Source organism: Malurus melanocephalus, unplaced genomic scaffold (assembly GCF_030028575.1).
Source record: "Malurus melanocephalus ecotype Western Australia unplaced genomic scaffold, MMel_1.1 scaffold_393, whole genome shotgun sequence".
NCBI lineage: Eukaryota > Metazoa > Chordata > Aves > Passeriformes > Maluridae > Malurus > Malurus melanocephalus.
In genome coordinates, this window is record NW_026623625.1 from 285401 (window position 1) to 306103 (window position 20703).

General features: G+C 44.3%; 1 protein-coding gene across 4 annotated transcripts in view; it reads right to left on the reverse strand.

The window, feature by feature from the left end:
• The window catches only part of LOC130581224 (lethal(3)malignant brain tumor-like protein 3), a 39618-nt gene that overhangs the window by 10284 nt on the left and 8631 nt on the right, over positions 1–20703 (reverse strand). For 2 of the 4 annotated variants that reach the window (XM_057379226.1, XM_057379224.1), the window contains exons 2-18: positions 19776–19884; positions 19365–19473; positions 17973–18030; positions 16880–16968; positions 15516–15620; positions 14756–14891; positions 14191–14282; positions 13094–13245; positions 12196–12272; positions 10627–10712; positions 7758–7868; positions 6526–6640; positions 6326–6425; positions 5394–5567; positions 3942–4073; positions 3501–3562; positions 1038–1204 (exon numbers count right to left, since the gene is read on the reverse strand). In XM_057379226.1, coding sequence (XP_057235209.1) covers positions 1038–1204; positions 3501–3562; positions 3942–4073; positions 5394–5567; positions 6326–6425; positions 6526–6640; positions 7758–7868; positions 10627–10712; positions 12196–12272; positions 13094–13245; positions 14191–14282; positions 14756–14891; positions 15516–15620; positions 16880–16968; positions 17973–18030; positions 19365–19473; positions 19776–19837 — 1827 coding nt within the window. In that variant the 5' untranslated portion in view covers positions 19838–19884. Of the gene's footprint in view, positions 1–1037; positions 1205–3500; positions 3563–3941; positions 4074–5393; positions 5568–6325; positions 6426–6525; positions 6641–7757; positions 7869–10626; positions 10713–12195; positions 12273–13093; positions 13246–14190; positions 14283–14755; positions 14892–15515; positions 15621–16879; positions 16969–17972; positions 18031–19364; positions 19474–19775; positions 19885–20703 lie in introns of those variants that run through there. The other 2 variants (XM_057379225.1, XM_057379227.1) reach the window with 2 other exon arrangements.

Below are 20703 nucleotides of genomic sequence, written 5' to 3' on the forward strand. Positions count from 1 at the left end.
AAAAAAAAAAAAAAAAAAAAAAAACAAAAACAAAAAAAAACCCACAAAAGAAAACAAACCACCATAACCCCACACCACTATCAAACAACCCAACGAAAAAAAGGAGCAAGGTTTAAAACATCAACACTAATTGCTCCATCCCTTTCCCAACTCCTGTGGTTCCCATCTCTCATGTCACTGCAGTTCCACCAGACTCCTACCACTCCTCCAGCATGAAGAGCAAAGCCAGATTGGATTTATCCCATATTAAGAGGCACTTGGGGAAAATGCTCTTTCTGAAAGTCTCTGAAGATCCTCTCTGCATCATGAACAGCAGCACCTTTTTCCTGCTTTGCAGATTCCCTGCATCCTTGCAAGCACAACACTACAGCAAATTTCTCTGGAATTAAATGCCCTGCAATTATGCACCAGGATCCAAATTGTCACCACTTCCCAAGCGCAGAGACAAATATTATTTATGCCCAAGGCATCGAGGCAAAAACAAACTACTCAGCACACAAAACACTCTGGCTTTTTCACGCACCACCTAATTACAGGAGACATCTCAAGAGCTGCAGAGACATCTCCAGCTGCACAGATACCTCTGCTGTGAGAAATCAGGTCAGCCTGTGGGCAGTTTTGCTCCCAGGGAATCAGGCAGGGAGACGCAGGAGGAGTGGGCATGCACAGCACAGTTTGGAATTCTCTGCACTGGAAAAGTGAATCAGCAGCAAAGTCACAGCAGAGGGGGAGGGAGATCAGAGAAAGGGAATCGCTGTCAGAATGGTGCTTCAGGCCTGAGGGATCAAGGGGTAAATCAAGAGGGGAAAGAGGGCAATAAGCTGTGGATACCAGAGGGTTAACAGGGATCCTTCCCCTCCCTGATAAAGGGTCTTGGTCTGATTTCCAGCTGAGTCAGCTGTGGTATATGCACACAACAGAAGAGCACTGCCTAGGGAAGGCAAKGAAATAAAAATGTCTCCCAATCAGCACTCCAGAGGAGGAGAGCTCTGGCATTCCTGCAGCCCTGGAGAGTGAACAAGGAACAGGTAACTCACCTCCTCCACAGTCCATTTGGCAACTTGTTTGGCTGTGAGGCCCGAGACCTCTGGCAAGAGCCGGCAGTGCTGCTCCCAGAAGAGATGGAGGCGGTGGGTCGGGTTAGAGGCCAGGGAAGGCATGAAGATAGACTGGTGGAGGGCCTGCTGGAGATCCAAATCAGGGCCTGGAAAGGAAAGRAGACGAGTCAGAGCCAGGCTCCAARTAGGAGCAACTAAAACAAAGCAGGAGGAAGGGTCACAGCCTGGAGGGGAAAGCARTGAAGGGTGAGCAGAGCCAGGCACGGCTACTGCGTGGCACACTGAGCTCTCAGGGCGTTCTCCCCACCCTCCTGAGCAGGAGAAAGGGAAAAAAAAGATAAGATTGCCAGGCTGAAGGCTTTATCGTTAGCTTCTTCCCTGGAAAATGATGTCATGCTGCTAACAGAGAAGATGTTTGCAGCATTTTATTGACAAGGTGGAGGAGTTCTGGTAACAGCATCTTCGGCTGGGAACTGATGGCACCGTTCCAGCCCCAGCTGTAGCCAGAGCTCTGTGCTGCCAGCATGGCCTGGGCTCGCTCCTCACAAGACTCCCAGGCCAGAAGTGCTCATGCTACCTCCAGACATCAACTCCCTCCTCATGTGTCAAGTGACAGAAGCTTTGAAAACCAGGCAAAAAAAGGAGGAAGAAATCACCCCTCCCTAATGAGATCACTGGAGCAGTGCAGAGTCATGGTCCTACAGGAACGTGCTGCTGTTATACAACAGRAAGCCAGGCAGGGATGTGAACAAGCTGGGAAACATTGCTCTGGTGATGGGGGGCTGCCCCTGAGCCCCGGCCCCATTCTGTGGCATCCACACAGCATTCCTGCTTTATCCGAGCCTTTATCCTATCCTGCTGCTCCCACTGCTGCTGCTCTCATTGGGCTGGGGTGTAAGATCTGGGCAGTGAGGCAGTCACTATGTGAAAAGCACAAAGTAAAGAAACACAAAGGAAAAGCAGATTCCCGTGGTTTGCCAGCTCCCCCCCAGCTGAAGAGAAAGCAGCTCTGGAGGTAAAGCCTGTCCTAGCAAACACTACACTGGCCCTGGAGTCCCCTCAGCTTATCTCTGCAGCCCTAAAGCACATGAGACTGCATCACATTTCTAATAATGAGACCAAGGGAGGGTAAATAAAGTCTGACTAGGAACTTCTCAGTTCAGGAGCTCCTGGTGACAAGAGGGCACAGGACACTGCTTCTGAGAGGACCATCACCCCTTCTCCCCTGCTTCACTGCCACAGTGGTGGGGACAGACAGGAGTCGGTCTTGTCCCCACCACCTGCTCCTTGAGATCCCACTCATGCCCAAGATTGCCCCCAGGGCCACAYCCCTGCTGGGTGGGCACTGCTTTGATCTCAGACCAATTCCTTTCCTTCACTAAGTCCAAATCCTTGGAATAAGCATCCAAACCATGACCTAAACAAGTGACTTTTCCTCTGAGGAAGCAGCAATKATCTCACAGTATAAATGTAGCTGGGAGGAAAGTTCTGGGTAATYGTGAAATTATAGGTCAGTGGATTATTGCAGCATTTCCCTCCCCTGATTTCCACCACTGTGTGGAAGGTGAATGCAAAGGGAGAGTGAGCAGCCACCTGCAACTGCCAGCTGCAACTGCAGCTTGGAGCTGGCAGATCCCTCAGCTCTGACTGCAGAACTCAGCACTAGGTAAAAAAAAAAATGAGTATTTAAAATGAGTATTAAAAAAAAAAAAAAAGGCCAGGCACCTGTCCCAGTTTGTGCCTGCTTAGCTATTTTTGATTGGAGACTTATTACCATGTTAAATCCTCCTAAAAGCCTGGTCAGCTCTGTTCTCTGAAATGGCTTTTTATAGTAAATCTGAAAGTTAAGCATATGGTTTGCTAAAGTGATAGCAGAAAGCTACTCTGAAAACTTAACCTRTCAAGTACCAGGAAAAATACCCCACTGTTTTTCCATTTAATTTTTCATTTTCTTTTTCATCCTTAAGAGAGCCTTAAAAAAGTCCCCCAGYAATCCAGAACATGTTTCTGAATACCCAAGAGGGGCTAAAACCAGGGGCTGATGGAACCTCAAATATCTGCTGAGTTTTGAGCCAGCCTCCCCTTGACCCCTGTGCTGGCTCTGTCACAGCCTGGCACAGGTCACAGACTGTTTGGGAACCCCCTGCCACTACAGAGGAGTTTGCAGTGGCACAGAAACCAGTGCAAACTTATCTTCTCAGTTAATCAATACAAGGCTCCACTCTACAATRTATTAAACCTTTCACTTCTAAGTAATTTTACCCTTTCTCCTCATTTTAAAGGAAGAAAAACTACCATTGCCATCACCTCCAGCATGTGCTTTCTCTTGACAGTGGAATCAAAGCCAGAAAAAGCTGTGAAGTTTTGAATGCTCCTCGTGACTGTGGGGATATTGCAGAGATATGCACACATGGAAAAAAAAAGGAGCAAAATTCAACCAACCTTTCCCATTGCTTTTCTGTTTCACCAGCTGGAACTTGATAAAGGCATGTGAGCACCCAAGCCTGAAAGCATCAATTAGAAAACATTTCAGAAGATACAAAAATTGATGTAATTTCTTCTCTATACAAAGATTAATGGGATTTATAGAAACTAAAAACTTTTACCTCTTAAAATAAGCAATAGCTCCATCTCTGACCTCTCTCTGAGCTAAGGGCTATTACATTCATGGCCAGAAATCAGATCAGAGTTTAGTGCAGGAAAGAAAGGGCCCAGAACATCAGGAGGAAGGGAGGAGATTTACCATGTCATTCTAAAACAATTAGCTGCAAGACTCTGATCAAATTTGGCTCCTTGTTATTTAAGTTTTTATTTCAGACACAGCAGCAGCATCAAGAAACACAATTGTTAATGCATGAAATACATCACAAAAATCTTATTTACGTTTTTGGTGTGGCTTTGATGTCTGCAGAGGAATCCTTCCCTCCCCAGTCTCTCTCCTGACTGTTTTCCGACTGCTCTGATGGAATGTGGATGCTGCTTTGACACCACTTTTCACTGTCTGGTGCAGATTTTCTGGAAAGATACATAAATGACAACAGCTGAGCTAGCATCCTCTGTTCCCTTTTCCCACAGGAGAGCAAAGCTGGCTGCTCCTGGCAAGTGAGTGCAACAACCACCACCTTGTGGCAGAACTTTCCATTCCATAAGTACAAAGTGCTTTGTTCCTCTTCTGCATGGATTGAGAGAGATTATGTGAAATAAATCAGCCTCTGTGGACTCAGGCTCTGATCCCAGCAGYTACAGGAAACCACTGTGCTACGGTGCAAGCAAGAGATTTAACATTTCTGAATCTTGATACCTCTGGGTAACGTAAGAGTTTCCATGACTAAGCTTGATACATAAACTGAACTACAGAGTTGGCCAAGGAAGGACAAGCAGCAGGGTGATACCAGATTTACAGGCTGAATTCAGACCTCCCACTATCAGGAAATGAAATACTTAAAAGAATATATTACAATTCTAGAATGCTATTTATTCTGTGAGAATCCCAAATCTCCTGAGAGAGCATTATGGTAACAGTGCCACTGAAATACAATCAATTTTGGTGTGGAAATTGGGAAATGAAGATGCCTGCATAGTTTTGGGATGGGAGGAGGCAATTTGGCCATTGAAAGCCAGGGAGAGAAAAGATTCATTCCTTTTTGCTGGACAAATCGATCTTGATGTTAGAATGTTAGAAATCTAAACAAATAGATGAACTTAAGATATAGATAAACCTTCATATACAGCAAAAAGTATTGCTGGAGTTTGCCCTACTGACACTGGATTTGTGAGGGTTAAAAATGATCTCAATAAAATCCTTCATGTCCTGGTCTGTCCCATGACAGGTTTAACTGACTTCTGCACTCCAAGAACTAAAGCAGTTTTCTTCAATGCTGCTCAATTGTAAGATTTACTTGTAAAAGAACAAAGTATCTGAGAGAGCTCAGCTCGTTTGCTGCTAAGGGACACACACACACAATGCTCAGCCAACCCAGGGTCATGATTCCAGTTTCACAGTGCAAAATAACCTTTGCTTGACAGTTTTAGGACAGGAAACGAAGGAAAAAAAAGTATTTTAAATTGAGACAGCAAGGAAAAATTTATGGAGACAGAATGCAATTTCCTTTGTTGGAATGTGACCAGAGCACCAGGATTAAGGAATCAAGAAACTTATTAAGGCATATGAGGGTATAAAAGTGCATTGCTCTGTGTTAAGAGTGTCTGGGGCACAGGTCAATATTACAGACAGATGAACWCAATGCTCTGCAGCTTCTCTGCCAATTGCAGTGGTTTTCATCCTTGTAAATGGTTTTGCTTCCCAGTATCTGGCCAAGATAAGATGCAGCTCACCTGGATTGTGAAGAGTCCCCCTGGGAAGGCTCCCCTGCTCCCAGCAATGGGGCAGGAGTCTCCAGTCTCCTGGCTTTCTGCATGTTCCCAGGGGAAGGTCTCTCCCCACTCAGCCGGTCCTGTAACAGGTTTTCTCTGCTGAGGTTCACATCAGAGTATGGACAGCCAACTAAGCTGTGACAGAGAAACAAGRGACAGAGAGAGGGCAATGAAAGCTTTACAGTCAGACAGTCTTCCTTGTCTCTGGCAGAGAAATCCATCACAAATCCAGAGAGAAAGAGGCCATAAACTCTCAGAAGGTGCTGTTACCCAGCTTTAGGTGTGGGAAAGCAGGGAATTATACAGCAGAATTAAAAACCAAAGTCGAGTTGTTAAAAAGCCACCTCAGAGGACAAGAAGAGTTCATCCTCTGTAACCTGMTTATCTGAACAACATTTCATCAATCACCAGAGTTCTGCAACTTTCAGTGTGAAAAATTCAAGGCCCTTTACTACATTATAAACTACCATGTCTTCAGATATCCCATCTGAGAAAAAACTTCCTTTTCCAAGAGCACACAAGAAATCGAAAGGCAGACCACAAAACATGGGTCAGCTCTCCTCATTGATACTTYAACATCCTACCCATGCCCTCTCCCTCTTTAACTGACTCTTGCATGCTGTTCACGGGTATATTACTTCACAAAAAGAACATTTTCAGTGCTGCTGGAATGTAGAAATCAGAGTGAATGAATCTGCTTGTATTGCAGCTCTAACGACTACAGTGGTATAAACAGAATTCATGACTGAACAACCCACTTAGACACAAGAGGGAGCTGTGACTGCAGCTACAACTATCTCCAGAAAAACCACCCTGAGAYAATGTCAGTGCAGTGCAGTTGCCTGGTGCTGCACTGTTATTATTGTTGTTATCAGCAGCACTTATCTACGTACGTGTAATGTGTTCCGTAGCGGGGGCCCCGCACGTGCCCGATCCCCTGGCACCCCGGAGTRGGACACGCCTGTCCCACTGCTCCCTCTGCATTTTCAGCACCTGATCRCAGCAAAGAAAGGAAGTTAAATAAATTTGCATGTGGGGAACAGACTGCACTTAGGAAATTATCCAGCATAAAAACATGGTGCCCTGTATTTACCTAGAGGTACTTGCAGAGTGTGTCCAGTTTTGTCACACCAGCCCACAGGATGGATGTCAGGGCTGTCTGCATCCACCCAGAAATCATAGTGATGGTCCCAGCCATCAAAATGTATCTGAAAGAAACAGAAGTCTCAGGGAGAGACACAGTTCAGGGCATGACTCARCTTCTATATTAACATCCCACTTTGTTTCACCTTGCTCAGCTTGGGGCTGATTCATTCAATCTTTCAGATCAATCTTTCAGTCAGGCACAATCAACTCTGTGCATAGTCTAACACTTTGTTTTCCTGCATCTGTGTTTTACAGAACAGCCAGGTTCTGGTGACATGGTCTATGACCCCACATCCTGTGGGGTGCTCTATACTCAGAGTCTGAAGCTATGCAAACACAAATGCTTATTTAATTGCTTTGTGTTCTGAGAATCCCATAACACCACAAAGGCCATCAAGTTCAGTGAGTTTTGCAGTGAACAAGCTACAATTTTCTGCTGGATGAAGAGACTGGTAATCGCTAGCTCAGATCCAGATCAGGTTAATTGAGGATTACTGGAGTTTAAAGGCTACTGGGATGTTCATGCAATGAAGTTTAAATATTTGAATTGAGTGTCRTGCTACTATGGACTGGCAAAGCTTGGCTCACAGCAATGAGACTGAGAAACAAGGGAATAATGGGGAGTGAACCCCATTCCAACCCACGAAATCATCCTTTGGGAAGGAGATCTGTGGCCATGAAGCCTCCAGTAGTGCAGCCTCAACTTTAGCTGTCTCATACTTAATTCCTCAGAAGCCAAAGCAGATTATTTAGGCAATATATTTGCATGAAAAGACTGAGTAAAAATGCGTTTATGTGACAAATTTGTATTGGAGAATGGGGCCACTTCCCACATGTAACAGTCTTGAAATTGCTTTGGGTTTTCTTTTTCTGGTGGGAAGAAAGACAGTCAGGCAGCTTCCCCCAGCAGAACACTCATGCTGCCTTCAGTCACAGAGATCACACAGAAAATGCCAAGAGATGGGAAATCACAGTCAAGTGTCAGTTCAAAACRGTTCCACGGAACAGTAACTAACACCAAGGCAGTTCCATCTGACTCAAAGCAACAGGAATCATTTCCAGTCAAGCAGGCCACAGCAGCTGCCAGGCTGTTTTGGGCTGCTCCTGGTTCCAAAGGGATGCTGTCCCTGTGTGCCCAACCCTGTGTGCCCGCCCGGCACAGCCTCTGCAAGGTCATACCTTAATGCGATGGTTGTCTTTGTCAACGATTGTTGCCACTCTTATCAAGATGGGATTTCGTCTGTCCACAGCCTCTAACTTTGTATTAACTTGGAATCCGTGAAGAGGACGCTGGAAGAGAAGATCGTAAGCAGAATGCTAAAAAGCCCTGGAGTTCAGAGCAGGTACCTGCTCTGAATGAAATGTGCTCCAGTTTCCATCCACCCCTAAATGCCTTTGGAGTTTTAGGTTATCCCACATGGCAGACTGTTTAGAAGCTAAAAATGAGCGTTTACAAGAGGTTAAAATCAGAGTTCCCAAGCCCCAAACTACTGGAGAGGCAGCCAGAAGTGGCTCAGTACAGAGGAGTTTTCCAAGCCAGGAAAAGGTCAGGTACCACCAAGAGCTCCACTGACACGAACTTCTCAGCCTCCCACAAACCTCCTACATAGCAGGGACATGGTCTTCTAGGGAAGAGGAGACTGAGAGGGGTTCTCCAGCCTCTCTTCCAACCCTGACTATTCTGTGATCTCACACACCAGCAAGGACGGTGGCCAGTTCCCCATTTCTCACAGCTGAACACACCACTGGGTGAAGTCTCTCTTCACTACCCTACATCCTTGCTGGCATCAGCTCCAGCCCCTGGATATCACAGTTACCCTCATTACACAGGTCACCCTCTGCTCYTTATCAAACAACTGTGCTGTTTGTGAGCAGCTGCTGGGAGCTGCCATGCTGGGACTCAGAGCAGATCCGGCCTGAGCCTTCCCCTGCATGGCTTACTCACCCTTTCCCTCAAACTTTGGAAAAACTCCAAAATGTCCTTTGACCTGAATGTGTGCCCTCAGCAGTACCCAGATGCAACATCTAAGCAACAGACAGCTTTTACCCATTTTTCCATTTATCTGACCATGAATTCCTCCTCTGACCTCTTCAGCTGGGGGTTATGGATGCTCATTCAAAACATGCCCCTCTTCATTTCTGCACACAGAGGTCAGGATTTCAGCAAGAAATGATAAATTGTCTGGTTGAACATGACCAGGAATGAAATTATTATAATCACTTTTCCCTCCCAATCTTCTTACCCTTTTTACTGCCAATGGCTGTGGGCATGAGGGAGATCCACTCCTGAGCTAAGAGGTTTAACTCCAAACCTGAAGTTCCTCTTTAGTCGTTTCACCCAGACACACACATCTATTCATGTGCTGTCAGACACTGGACACACCAGAAAACAGACAATCTAAACTGGTTTTATTTTTAAGAGCATCTTAYTGAACCAGCCAACCCTGTCTGTCTTCTCTGGGAAGAAGCCCAATGCTCAAGCTCCAAACCCTATCCAGAAGAAAAGCCAGGCTCTTTGTTTAAGCCTTGCTGAAGGGGTGCTGCCCTTTTGGCAACAGTTAGGAATGCTTTGGAATTACCAGGGCAAGAAGATGGGCTGAAATAGCAATGCTTACAATGGAGCTGACTCCTGAGYTTTTGGGTGGAGAGGGCAGAAATCCAGACCCAACACCTATTTGTGCTGATAACCTGCATCTCCAGACTACATAACACAGCTCTTTAAAATTGTTTAAAGTTAATTCAGTAAGAAATGCCTGTTCTGGCTCTCAACACACATTTTTATGTACTGATTTCCTGTAATTGCTAGCTGGAATGATAATAATACTTTTTTAAAATCAATAGCTTTGCCATTTATTTGCACTTCTTCAGTCCAACCAAGCCAGAAAAATAACAAGGTTTGATCTTGAAAGAGTTCTATTAACTGCTGATATATCAAATACCTTTTCTTTGCTACCTCATTTTTGAACCACAGTTTTAGATGCCAATTTGCACTCTGGAGTTTCATGAGAGTCAGAATTGGTCCTTCKACTCTTGCCTTAAAGTCTGGTACCTAAAGGAGCAGAACCATGGCTGCAGAAATGTCTGGAAAACAGGAAAGGAGGCAGCTGCATCCCCCTTGAGGAGACATTTCACTTTGGAAGAATCCAAAAATGGGAGTTGTCAGTACTGAAYAGGCTCCCTGTCCTGAGCAAAGCCCTCTTAACGTTCAGATGACATTTCAGATGACATTGTACCACATTTTACACCCCAAAAATATGATGGCATGGAAGAGTTTTTAAACRTACTGCAAAGTTTAGCAAGATGAGCCAGCAGCATGGAAGGAAAAAATCAATCTAAATGTACTTATGGAGTTATTTTAAAGCTTTTTGTTTTGTTTCTGCTCACAGTGAGTTTCCAGAAAAACAAACTGCAATGAAACAAAAGCTCACAATCCCAAGGTTGAGAAGCACCTTCATACTGAATCTGCAGGATGGTCTTGGGGCACCCAGGGGGTTGGCAGAGATGCTCTTTCATCTGCTAATACTCTTATTTCTGTRGAGGGCACAGCTGGCTCCTCCCCAGAACAACTATGATCTATATAAGAACACGTAAATCCTTGATATGAACGTCTTTACCTTAATTCCAGCCTCACCAGCCAGGGAAATACAGATTTGCACAACTGCAAGGTTATTTTAGAGAGGTTTTTAAAACTTCACGTCCAGGGGAAACTCTTTCTCCTCTCTGTGCCCCCTGTGAAGTACTTCCCACATTTCTCCGGAAGCCACAGTCACCTGTGTGGATTGAAGGCTCTTCCCTTAAATCTGCTAAAGGAGCCACTGAAGATATTTAGTCAAAAATCCTTTCCAAGCCAGCTTTCCATAGTATTTTTAAAAAAAAAATTGTATTTTGTTGTGTGTTTTTGTTTTAGCAGCACTGAGATGATCTTAAAGGAAACCACAGTTTCACTCTCCTGGTACAGACAAGGCGAACCACGCTCAAATAAAGCCTCCTGCAAAAAAAAGGGAGCATAACAGCACCTGAGCAAGGACAGTCAAAGAGATTCACCCACCAGTTTAAAGGCTCTTGCTGGGGCTGCTTGGGAATTTGTTTCTTCCAAGTATTTCTCCCATGAGAAGGCTTTGGAATCCCTGTATCCTGAAAAAAACARAGAATTTATATCTAGGTGGGAAAACACCCCCGTTTATTGTTACACACAACAAAAAGGCAGCTCCATAACACCTGACTATGCCAGGCACCTACAATGGACAGTGCTGGAAGCAGCCTATTTGCTCCCACCCACCACCTCTAGCACACAGAGCAGCACCACCAGTTCCCCAGTTTTACACCAGGCTTTAACCCTGGSCAATTCATTTCTGTATARCTTAATCAATTCTTATTTTCTAGASAAAGCACCAATTAAGAGCTAGCCATAGGATTCTGTGATGTGCAATGGCATCACTAAATTAATTTCTTTTTTTATTAACTACTCTATGGGTGAGTGCCTGTAAGACTGTAGAAACTTCTCACCTGCTGCCTGCTTGAGTGAAACAAGCAGCCTGGAGAGAAAGGGCTCCATGGGTGTGCTGCTCTTACAACAGAGGGATGTCTCTCCCTGGCCATTACACTTAAGAAACTGCTCTACTTTTTTCCTCTATTTCAGTATTTTTTACCCCCAGGATTGGTTCCTTTGGGCAGGAGGGATCAGGGACTAAATGCAAGAGCACAGTCTGCAAACTGCTGCATTTAAGTCCCTCAGCAGAGAGACCAGAACTGGCTGCAGGTTCTGTTGGGGGCACAGGAAATCCTGATGTGAGCAGAGAACTGCAGAGGCCAGCTCTGTTGAACCTTCCTGGAGCAGGCACAGATGCAGAGAGGGAATGTTCACAACCCCTTCCACATCAACAGCAAAGGCACTGAGGCCAATTCCACCTGTGCAGAGGGATCTTGCAGTGCTTCATGCTCCACTAAACCTGGAATGCAGTAAATAAGGAATTCTTGCTCCAGGCCTGTCAGTCTGGCAAATGTCAGGCTTAATTTTTTTATGTTTGCTATTTTAAAGATGAGCATTTCCAAGGCCTGCAAACAACACTGGTTTTCCTGTACGTTCTGTCCTCTCTGATTTGCCAATATTCTCTTCATTTAGGAATTCCAGTGCAGCAAAAAGAGATGTGGCTTCAGTTACTCCTTCATTTCCAGAAATTCCATCTAGGAATTCATTAAAGCACGGTGCTAATAATGCCAAGGCTGTAGTTCAATCCCTGTGTGGACCATTCACTTAGGAGTTGGACTCAATGACTGGGTCCTTCCAACCCAGAGCATTCAGTGGTTTCCAGAAATTCCATCTAGGAAATCATGACACTGATCTCTTTTTCTCTCAGCTCACCTTGAAAGAAATACTGAAAATCCTTCTCACTCTTTCCTTTCTGAAATCAAATTCAATCATAAATTACCAAACCCTGTTCCATTTCTTGAAAGAACTTTGCAGCAACACAAATTGCAAAAAGTAGGAACAATAATATTGTTCAGGCAGTAAAGAGTTCTGAAGGGAACCTGGAACTTGCAAATATGTAATTATGTGGAAGATACAGTTTGCAGTGCTTTTGGCTGAGGCAGGAAAGAAGTCTCACTTTTAACATACCAGGTGGTGTTATCAGTGGGGTTCCAGTTTCTTGGCAGTAGCCAACAGGACGGATATACGGGCTGCTCGTTTCACACCTGCATCAAAGAGGAAAGCTGGCACCAGTCAGATTGAAAGCAAAAAGAAAGGCAGGATTTCAAATGCTGTCTGATAGGCCTTTGCTGGGTGAGCAGATGCTTTCAGTGGGAGTGATCACGGTGTAGAGACAAGCACTACCTTGTTAGAATGTGTAACACCAAGTTTTCAAAGCATTCAAGCTGTCCCAAAAGAAAGGGGAATACAAAGAAAAATCTTGCAATGATTTGGTTGGAAGAGATCTTAAAACCCATCCTGTTCCACTCCCTGCCATGGGCAGAGCATCTTCCACTGTCCCAGGATGCTCCCAGCCCTGCCCAGCCTGGCCTTGGGCACTGCCAGGGATCCAGGGGCAGCCACAGCTTCTCTGGGCACCCTGTGTCAGAGCCTGCCCACCATCACAGCCAAGAATGCCTTCCCAATACCCCACCAAACCCTGCCCTGCCCACCATCACAGCCAAGAATGCCTTCCCAATACCCCACCAAACCCTGCCCTCTGGCAGTGTGAAGCCATTCCCCCATGTCCAAAGTCCCTCTCCAGTTCTCTTGAGCCCATTTAGGCACCATAAGGCTCCAATACTTCCCAGACAGCTCTGGCCACTCCCACTGGTTCTACACGGAGCTGACCAGCACCAAAATGGGAAGGGAACAACCTGGCAACTGGCTTTTTGTGAAAACCCCAAGTACTTATTCAGATGCCTGAAAACTGATACAAGATCCCAACTTTAGTGCATGCATTTAAAATCTCAGCTATAACCCATAGACAAAGAGCAGAACAAAGGCAGTCTACCTGCAGGTTTGTATCAGAATTAGAATCTTTTACCAGTAGTCATAGCTCTCATCCCAGTTATCGAAATGGATCAGCAGCCGGTTTTCCACCATGTCCATGACGGTGGCGACACAAATCAGCGACGGATTCTTCTTGTCCACTGCCTCTAGTTTCATTCCCAGACGAAACCCAGATGGTGTGACAGGCTGAGGAACAGGACACCAGAAAAGGAAATCAGCCACATACCCRTTCAAGCCATTGAAATCCCCCTTATAAACTCCTTTGACCCCAAAACCCATAGACCAAAACACATTACTGTTACTACCAAGAGGTTTGCAGACAAGATTTCCATGAGTTCTGGCAATGACTGTTASTATTGCTAAAAAAGAGCTGATTTGGCTCGAAAAACAGCATTTCCAGGTACAACACCACTGCAGAGTCCCAGGCTGAGACACCTTGCAGTGATTTGCTGAGGATAATAAGCATCACATRTCCTGTTTGACTGGTGGAAGTTAGGAGAGTCTCCAAGGAAAAGAACTGACTGAGTGGGAAGCAGGGCAGAGCTGGGCCCTGGTCCTACTGGAGTCAGTGATTGTCCATGTGCAGCTTCAGACCCACMAGCCTATGGGTTTTTGTGTCATCACAGTAACATGAAATGGGAGGGAGGATTTGATGGGAACTGAGGTTAACAACCAACAAGAAAGCACCAGTGGGGGAAGGATGACAAATGCTCAGGATCCATAGTCCCATAATGAATCCCATGGCACAGATGAGCATGCTGCTGGAAAMCAGAAATTATTTTGGAAATGATTAAGTTAGAGGAAGGTGACACAAATATCTCAACTGTAGCGGCACAGCAAAACAGACGGTTGTAATATATTTAATAAATGGTTCAGTAAATCTTTTCCTCCAGCATTAAGGAGGAAGGGAAATACAAATTCTTTCKCTGGAAAGTCAGTGACTGGGGAAAGGAAGAAAAATTGTAGTAGTTTTCCATCTTAAAAACAAAACACAGCAGGAAATAGTTTGCATCTGATTGTACCGTGGTTGTACCTCTGACAAGAGCATATTAAAACCACATTAATATTCTGTTCAAAACTCAGTTAGCACCAAACCTATTAAAACCCCTTCTATTCCATATCACCACTTACACTGCTGAGGGTCTTAAAAAGGCWTTTTGGAGCTGCTTGAGCTTTGCAGTTCTTCAGATAGGAAGTCCAATTAAATTCTCCCTCCTTGAAACCTAGGGAGAGAAAAAGATTGTKTTACATGGCCCTGATACATTCTGGTGGGTTTTTCAGAAATGGAAATTACCTGTAAAGAATATGAACTTTGCATGATAACTGCCCTGATCCAATCTCCAGGGGCTATGCATTTCAGCTAAACCAGCTCTCTTTTTCACCATAATGGCCAATCATTAATCTCAACCTTCAAATGTTTCTACAAAATTGAATGCAGGAAAGAAGCAAGTTCTGAAGCCCACAGAGACATCTAAACCAGAGTTTCTACTCTGAATAACAACGTCAATCTTCAGGARTATCAGAGAAGATACTTTGCTCTTTTGTGAGTCACTGTGTTAGTTAAACCTCTTCCCTTCAGCCCCTTGGACTGAGTTCCACAATGAAATCACACTAAAAATGAAACATGCAAAGCCAGGACACCTAGTTCTTAGTAGAATTTATGGTTTTTTGTACACCACTCTCTTTTCTTTCATACCTTTAGGAGGGAGCAGCTTATGGCTTGTTTTTTCACACCAGCCAACAGGATGGATGTCTGAGGAATCAGCATTAGCCCAGAAGTCGTAGCACTCTGGGTAACCATCGAAGTGCAGTCGCATCCTGTAGCCCTGGACCTACAGTGAGAGGAGCTCTGATTATCACAAAAGGTCACAAAGAAGAAAGAAAACCATTAATAAAACACTCCCTCATATTTGCACTTACAGAGGAAGTAAAATTAGGATCTCATTTATTCCTCAGAAAGTCTAGTTGTATTTTTCCTCATTTACTCTCCCAGTTTCCATGCTCCTCTTTCCCCRCTTCAAACAGCTGAAAATAAAACTGGCCAGTGGAAGCCCCYTGGGKTCCTGCTCYGTGCCAYRCACACATTGCTGGGGTACAAAAGCAGCCCCACAGCTTTTATGGCTCTACCAGACCGACCCAGACTTCACATAACTGAAAYAGCATAAAAGCATTCTGACTTGTTTATATTTACTAAGTCTTAGGGTTTCACTGCACTGTTCTTTTTCATATTTGTTCACTACAGGCAATTAATGGGTTTRGTATTCTTAGTTACAAGTGCAAATGACAGTAGGATTTCAGGCAAAGATCCTTAGCCACATAACATCATTCCTTCAGTGTCACCTTGGACTCCTACCATTAATTAACTAACGAAAGTASTATTATGTTTCTACTCTTTATTGAAAAAAAATCTAAATGTACATGGGACTTCTGGATTCAAAGATAAGAAAAGCAACTACCTCAGCCACTGTGAGCACACAGAATCGAGAGGGGTGTTCAGGATCCACCCCTTCCAATTTCATTCCAACTTTAAATCCATTTCGGCCTTGTGGGAATGACTGATACTATAAGKGGGAAAGAAACATTTGTAATTAATTCCTAAATACAAAATCTACTGCAGAGCAGACATCAGATACTTAAGGCTTCAAATTTTTATATTTAAGGCTACAAAATTTTCAACTCAAGTATGAAAATTCCATCCCCAAGTGACTGCTGCTCCAACAGACATGTGCAGACTCAGGATCAGAAAAGGCATCACCGTATTTCACATTTACTCATTTTCTAATTAATCTCTCAAAAACACTGAACTGCTGCAATTAGCTATGAACACATCTTTGAAGAGATGCAGAAATGAGCTTTYCTCAAACACAAAAGAATCCCCTTCCAAGCTCAATGCAGAACCAAAGAGCTGGGAAAGCTGAAACTACTTTGCGTCAGTCCAGACTCTCCCCAAAGGTAAYTTGTCATCTTCAAATGGTGAAAGGGACAAGGCAGGTTTGATCTGCAGCCCAGTTTTACAGTTATTCCAGAAAGCATTTGTCATCCTTCCCCCACTGGTGCTGGTATTACAGGTATTACTTACCTGCAGTTTCAATCCAAGTGAAACAGATGAAATAGAGCAAAGGTTTAAAATCCCAGTCCTGAACCAGGATTGCAAATGACCCAGTAGAGGACCTGACCTTCCTGTTCAGCTCCCTCTGTAAGGACCAACAGTCTTTGGTTCTGAAGAGCTCACTGGGAGCTGCACTGGGGTGCAGAGGTTTAACTGGGGTGCAGAGGCAGCTTCAGCAAGGTTTAACTGGGGTGCAGAGGCAGCTTCAGCAAGGTTTAACTGGGGTGCAGAGGCAGCTTCAGCAAGGCTGACCTCACCCTGTGGAACCTCCACTGTGTGTGGCACAATGCTCACCCTCCCTCGTGAACCCACACCACTCCTGAGCCAACAGACTCACAGCTTCCCACAGAAAAGSGCTGGAAGAGCTGCTGGAAAACCACAGAGGATGTGACAGACATTAGGCTGTCCCTCTCCAGCAGTCCTTGGAAGTTTCCTAAAAGCTCACTGGTCCAGAGGAAAGCAGATCAAAACAGCTGTRGGTTATCTGTGAGATTCAGCCAGCAGTTTTTGCACCCTGGTTTGGGATCATGCTCCCAGGGCAAAAAACAAACACTCACTGCCTGCTTGTACCAAAACAACTCAGAAACCAAAGTGCTGGCTTGAGGGTGGTCTCCAGTCCCACCTTCACCAAGCCAGTAACCCTGTGATTGCCACTAATCCTGTGATGTTGCCTCAGAAAAACAGAAYAAGAGAATGGAAAAAGCTGCCAACCTCTCTGAACAGCTTTTGGGGAGCAGCTGGCATCTGTTCCTCTTCCAAGTAGGAAGACCAGTTCCATACCTTCTTCTTCCCAGGAAGCACTAATTAATCAGAAACAGAGAAAATGAACATTTTTCTCCAGCCCTCTGGCTCTTCTTCTCCTCCTCTCTCCTTCTCCCGTGTTTGCTGTGGCACCCCAGAGGAGGCAGTGTTACTCAGCTTTTGAGGASAGGTAGGAATTCCAGCAACAGGAAAACCGTGGTCATTCCTCAGGAAATGAACATTTATTGCATGATAGGTCAAATAAACTGTGGCACCTGGATCACTGGCAAGCTGCCCATGGAAAGGTGCCAATGGGAAGTCTGCATGAGACAGAATAACTTAAAATTGTGGGAACTAATTCTTCCTCCTGACATTTTTCAGAGGAATAAGGGGTTAAATATAAATGAACAGGTAGCATGGAGAAGCATATAATTGTAGYTCAAATAAGCCTAAAGAAAAATAAATGAAAAACCACATTAATTTGTGCTTAGTTCACAAAATTTTTTCTATGTATGTACACACATGTATTTATAACCTGCTAATAACACAATGCATCTACAAAGARGCAGCTCCCAGATGATGAAAACAACAATTTTGATTCATTCTAGTAGAACCACACTCATACACACAAAAAATTACATTCTAAATGTACATTAAAAATCCCAGTTACATACTAACTAATTTAARGTATATAATACATTGAACTCATACTCTACAATCAATCACATTGTTTACAATTTCTTTTCTGTTTAGCACTGTAGGCTGTGACTGAAGCTCTCCAAAGTCAATAGAAACAAGATTCTTATTGTCTTCAGTGAGCTTTGGATGAAGCTGTCTCCTTCCAGATCCTCACCCTGTGCCCATCATGCAGGCAAATCCACAGTATTCCTGCTAATACACCTCCACAGCTGTGGTAAGAGGGTTATGTACCTAATAAGCTGTTCTGAATGTGAAATGAACTCTCCTGTCCTTTCCTCTTCTGTTTATTATTATTCACTTTATAATAGCTACTAAACAAAAGATCTATAAACATTAAAGAAAAGAGACTATGAGCTTAGCTCACCTTGTTTTATTGGTTTAGTGTTTCTGCGGCTTTTCATATTATTTGATTTATTCTTCTCCTAGACACAGATATGTTAAAAAGAAGTTTAGCAAGATCGTTTTTCCCTCCCTCTGATTATCTCACAATGCAGGTACAACACAGATGTAACAGGTAACTAACAGGACTATTAGTCAGCATTACTGTCCCTTGAATAACCCTGCAAGAACATCAGGAGGGAATGTTACCTAGATAACTAATCCAAAGTGCTTTACAAGTTATTTAACATATGCTACTGAAGTTCATTTAAAAAGGGCTGCTAAGAGCAGCACAGGACCAAAATCTGCATTACAATACAGAGGATTTGCTTTCTGCAATGCAGGATTTGCTGCTCACTCAGCAGCCTTAATGGAACACTCCTTTTTCCTCTCCCTTTCTTACATCCATCTATGCCAGGGAATGGATACAGGGGKAAAATGGAATTTATGAAGCCCTGAAGAAAGCAGAAGCTTCAAGTAACTCCTGTCATAGAGGAGCACCCCAGACAACGTGGTCTGTCTGTGTCACACTCCAAACCCAACTGTCATTCCCATTTCTTCTGTGTGTCTGCAGACTCGGGTTTGATTTCTCCCAGGCTGCCATTTCTCAAAGCAAACCAAAACCAGGCAAAATGTGCCATACAAAGCTGCCTGCCAAACATTCCCCAGAAGGGACAGGGTGGCAATTTCTAAAGGGGGAAGAGAGAGACTGCAAGGACTTCAAAAAACATCYATCCCTTAAAACGTCTCACTCACACCACAGAGAAAAGCTGAGCAAGACGATGAGTTAAAGTGCTCCTGAGAGCAGAGGCTGCAGCCCAAGAACACGTACCCCAGTGGCTCTGCTGCACAGAACCCCACACATTATATCAACAAACATAACATGGCTCAGAGAGACTGATGGGTGGGAGCAGAGCACAGTGGGGCACAAAGAGCCCCGAGAGGGAGTCAGGGGCTGCTGGAAATTTAAGGAAAGGTCAGCTCAGGATTGAGGTACTTCATTTATGCACCACTAATACAGGTTCCTGGTAGTGCACTGAATGTCCATACAAATACCTAATAAAACCCAAACAAACCCTGTGGTTTGACACTAATCTTCAATAKCACACAACAATATTTGAGCATAGTTATTCCAGAGACATGTGGTTTTATTACTGTGAAATCTTGACTTTCACTTCACCTGAGCTATTCATTCACCCCTGTGACTCCTCAGAACAGATATTCCCACCACTGATGTAAACCAGGATCAGACCCAGACCACTCCCTGGGCACAGAACAATCTCCCTTAGCCCAGTTTGCATTGCACAAGAGCTCTGAGACAAACTGCCCCTGCTTTTCACAGCTTTCTTTAAAAGAAAGTACATGCAACCTCATTTACCTCATCCTCATATGCATTTTCCTCCTCATCCTCAGAATCCAGAGGCAATCTTCTCTTCCTCCGGAGACGTCTGACAGGTCTGCCAGCCTCAGTCACCTGACAGCCACTGCTGGTAGTAAGATTTCTATTATTTCCCCCGTTTCTGCAATTATCTGGAATATCTCTGATATCATTAAATATTCAAAATAAAAAATAAAATTAAAAGTACAACATTATTTCTGCAGTTCCCAGTATTTCTGAATCTCTTAGAATGAGGAGGCCTGGGCTGAGGAGCTRAGGAAATGAATGGAGTCTGCAGGATTTCCTGGATAAAGAACACTTGGTCTGAGGGGTTCATTCTAGTCACRGCAACACAATGTTCCCTTTAAATGCTTTCAAATGAAAAATGGGAAAAATCTGGGATTTCTTTACCTCTCCCTGTGCTGCTGGGAGCCCGTTTGAGTACAAAACTTTCCATTCTCAAAGCAATCCATTTGCTCACAGGTTTGGGAATCAGAGCAGGGCACGGCTTGTCTGGGCACTGCAGAAGCAAAGAAAAARGCAACTATTAAATTAAAATGTTAAAAGACCTTTCAGGCAATGAGTTCTGTCAAAATCCTTTAAAAACTTTCATTAACTGAGACTCAGTATGCCATTGTGAGGGATGGAATTATCATCTCTGTGCTGCCACAGCACCTCAGTGGAGAAAAYCCCCTTTTATTTGTAAAGCTTTAATTTTGGAGCACTGGTCTCCATTAGCACTCTCAGGCACATCTTGGTTGACAAGGTCTTTTCCAGCCTTWACGATTCCATGATTCTGTCTGTGAGGGAGCTCTACTGAAACAGTGAGTTATTTAATCAGAGGAAATGAGTGATTTACGAAGTAAGTGATGCTAACAGCCTGAAGGGTGGCTCATGCTGCAGCAGTTTGTGGAGAGCTGTTGTCTGTGAGATGGACTCAGGCTGGAGAAGTTCATGAAGAGCTTCTCCCATGGGAGGAATTTCCTGCTGGAGCAGGGAAGGACTCTGTCTCCTCTCCCTGAGCAGTGACAGAAACAACACCGTGATGAAGTGACCATAACCCCCATTCCCATCTCCCTGTGCCACCGGGGGCAGGAGGGAAGGGTTGGACACTCACTCCTGCTCCAGCACAGCCCTGCACACACACAACCTGTCCTGCTAAGGACATCCCAGGAAATCCAGACACACACAGGGCATTTTTGGAAAAGGAATGATACACGGCAGACTTCTGACATTCATCCCTGGAGCATAAAACATTCCTCAGGCTGTGAACACTGTGAAATGTCCAGATAAAATTATTAAAGTGTGTTAAATTAAGTGTATCTGTGCATCTTTTATT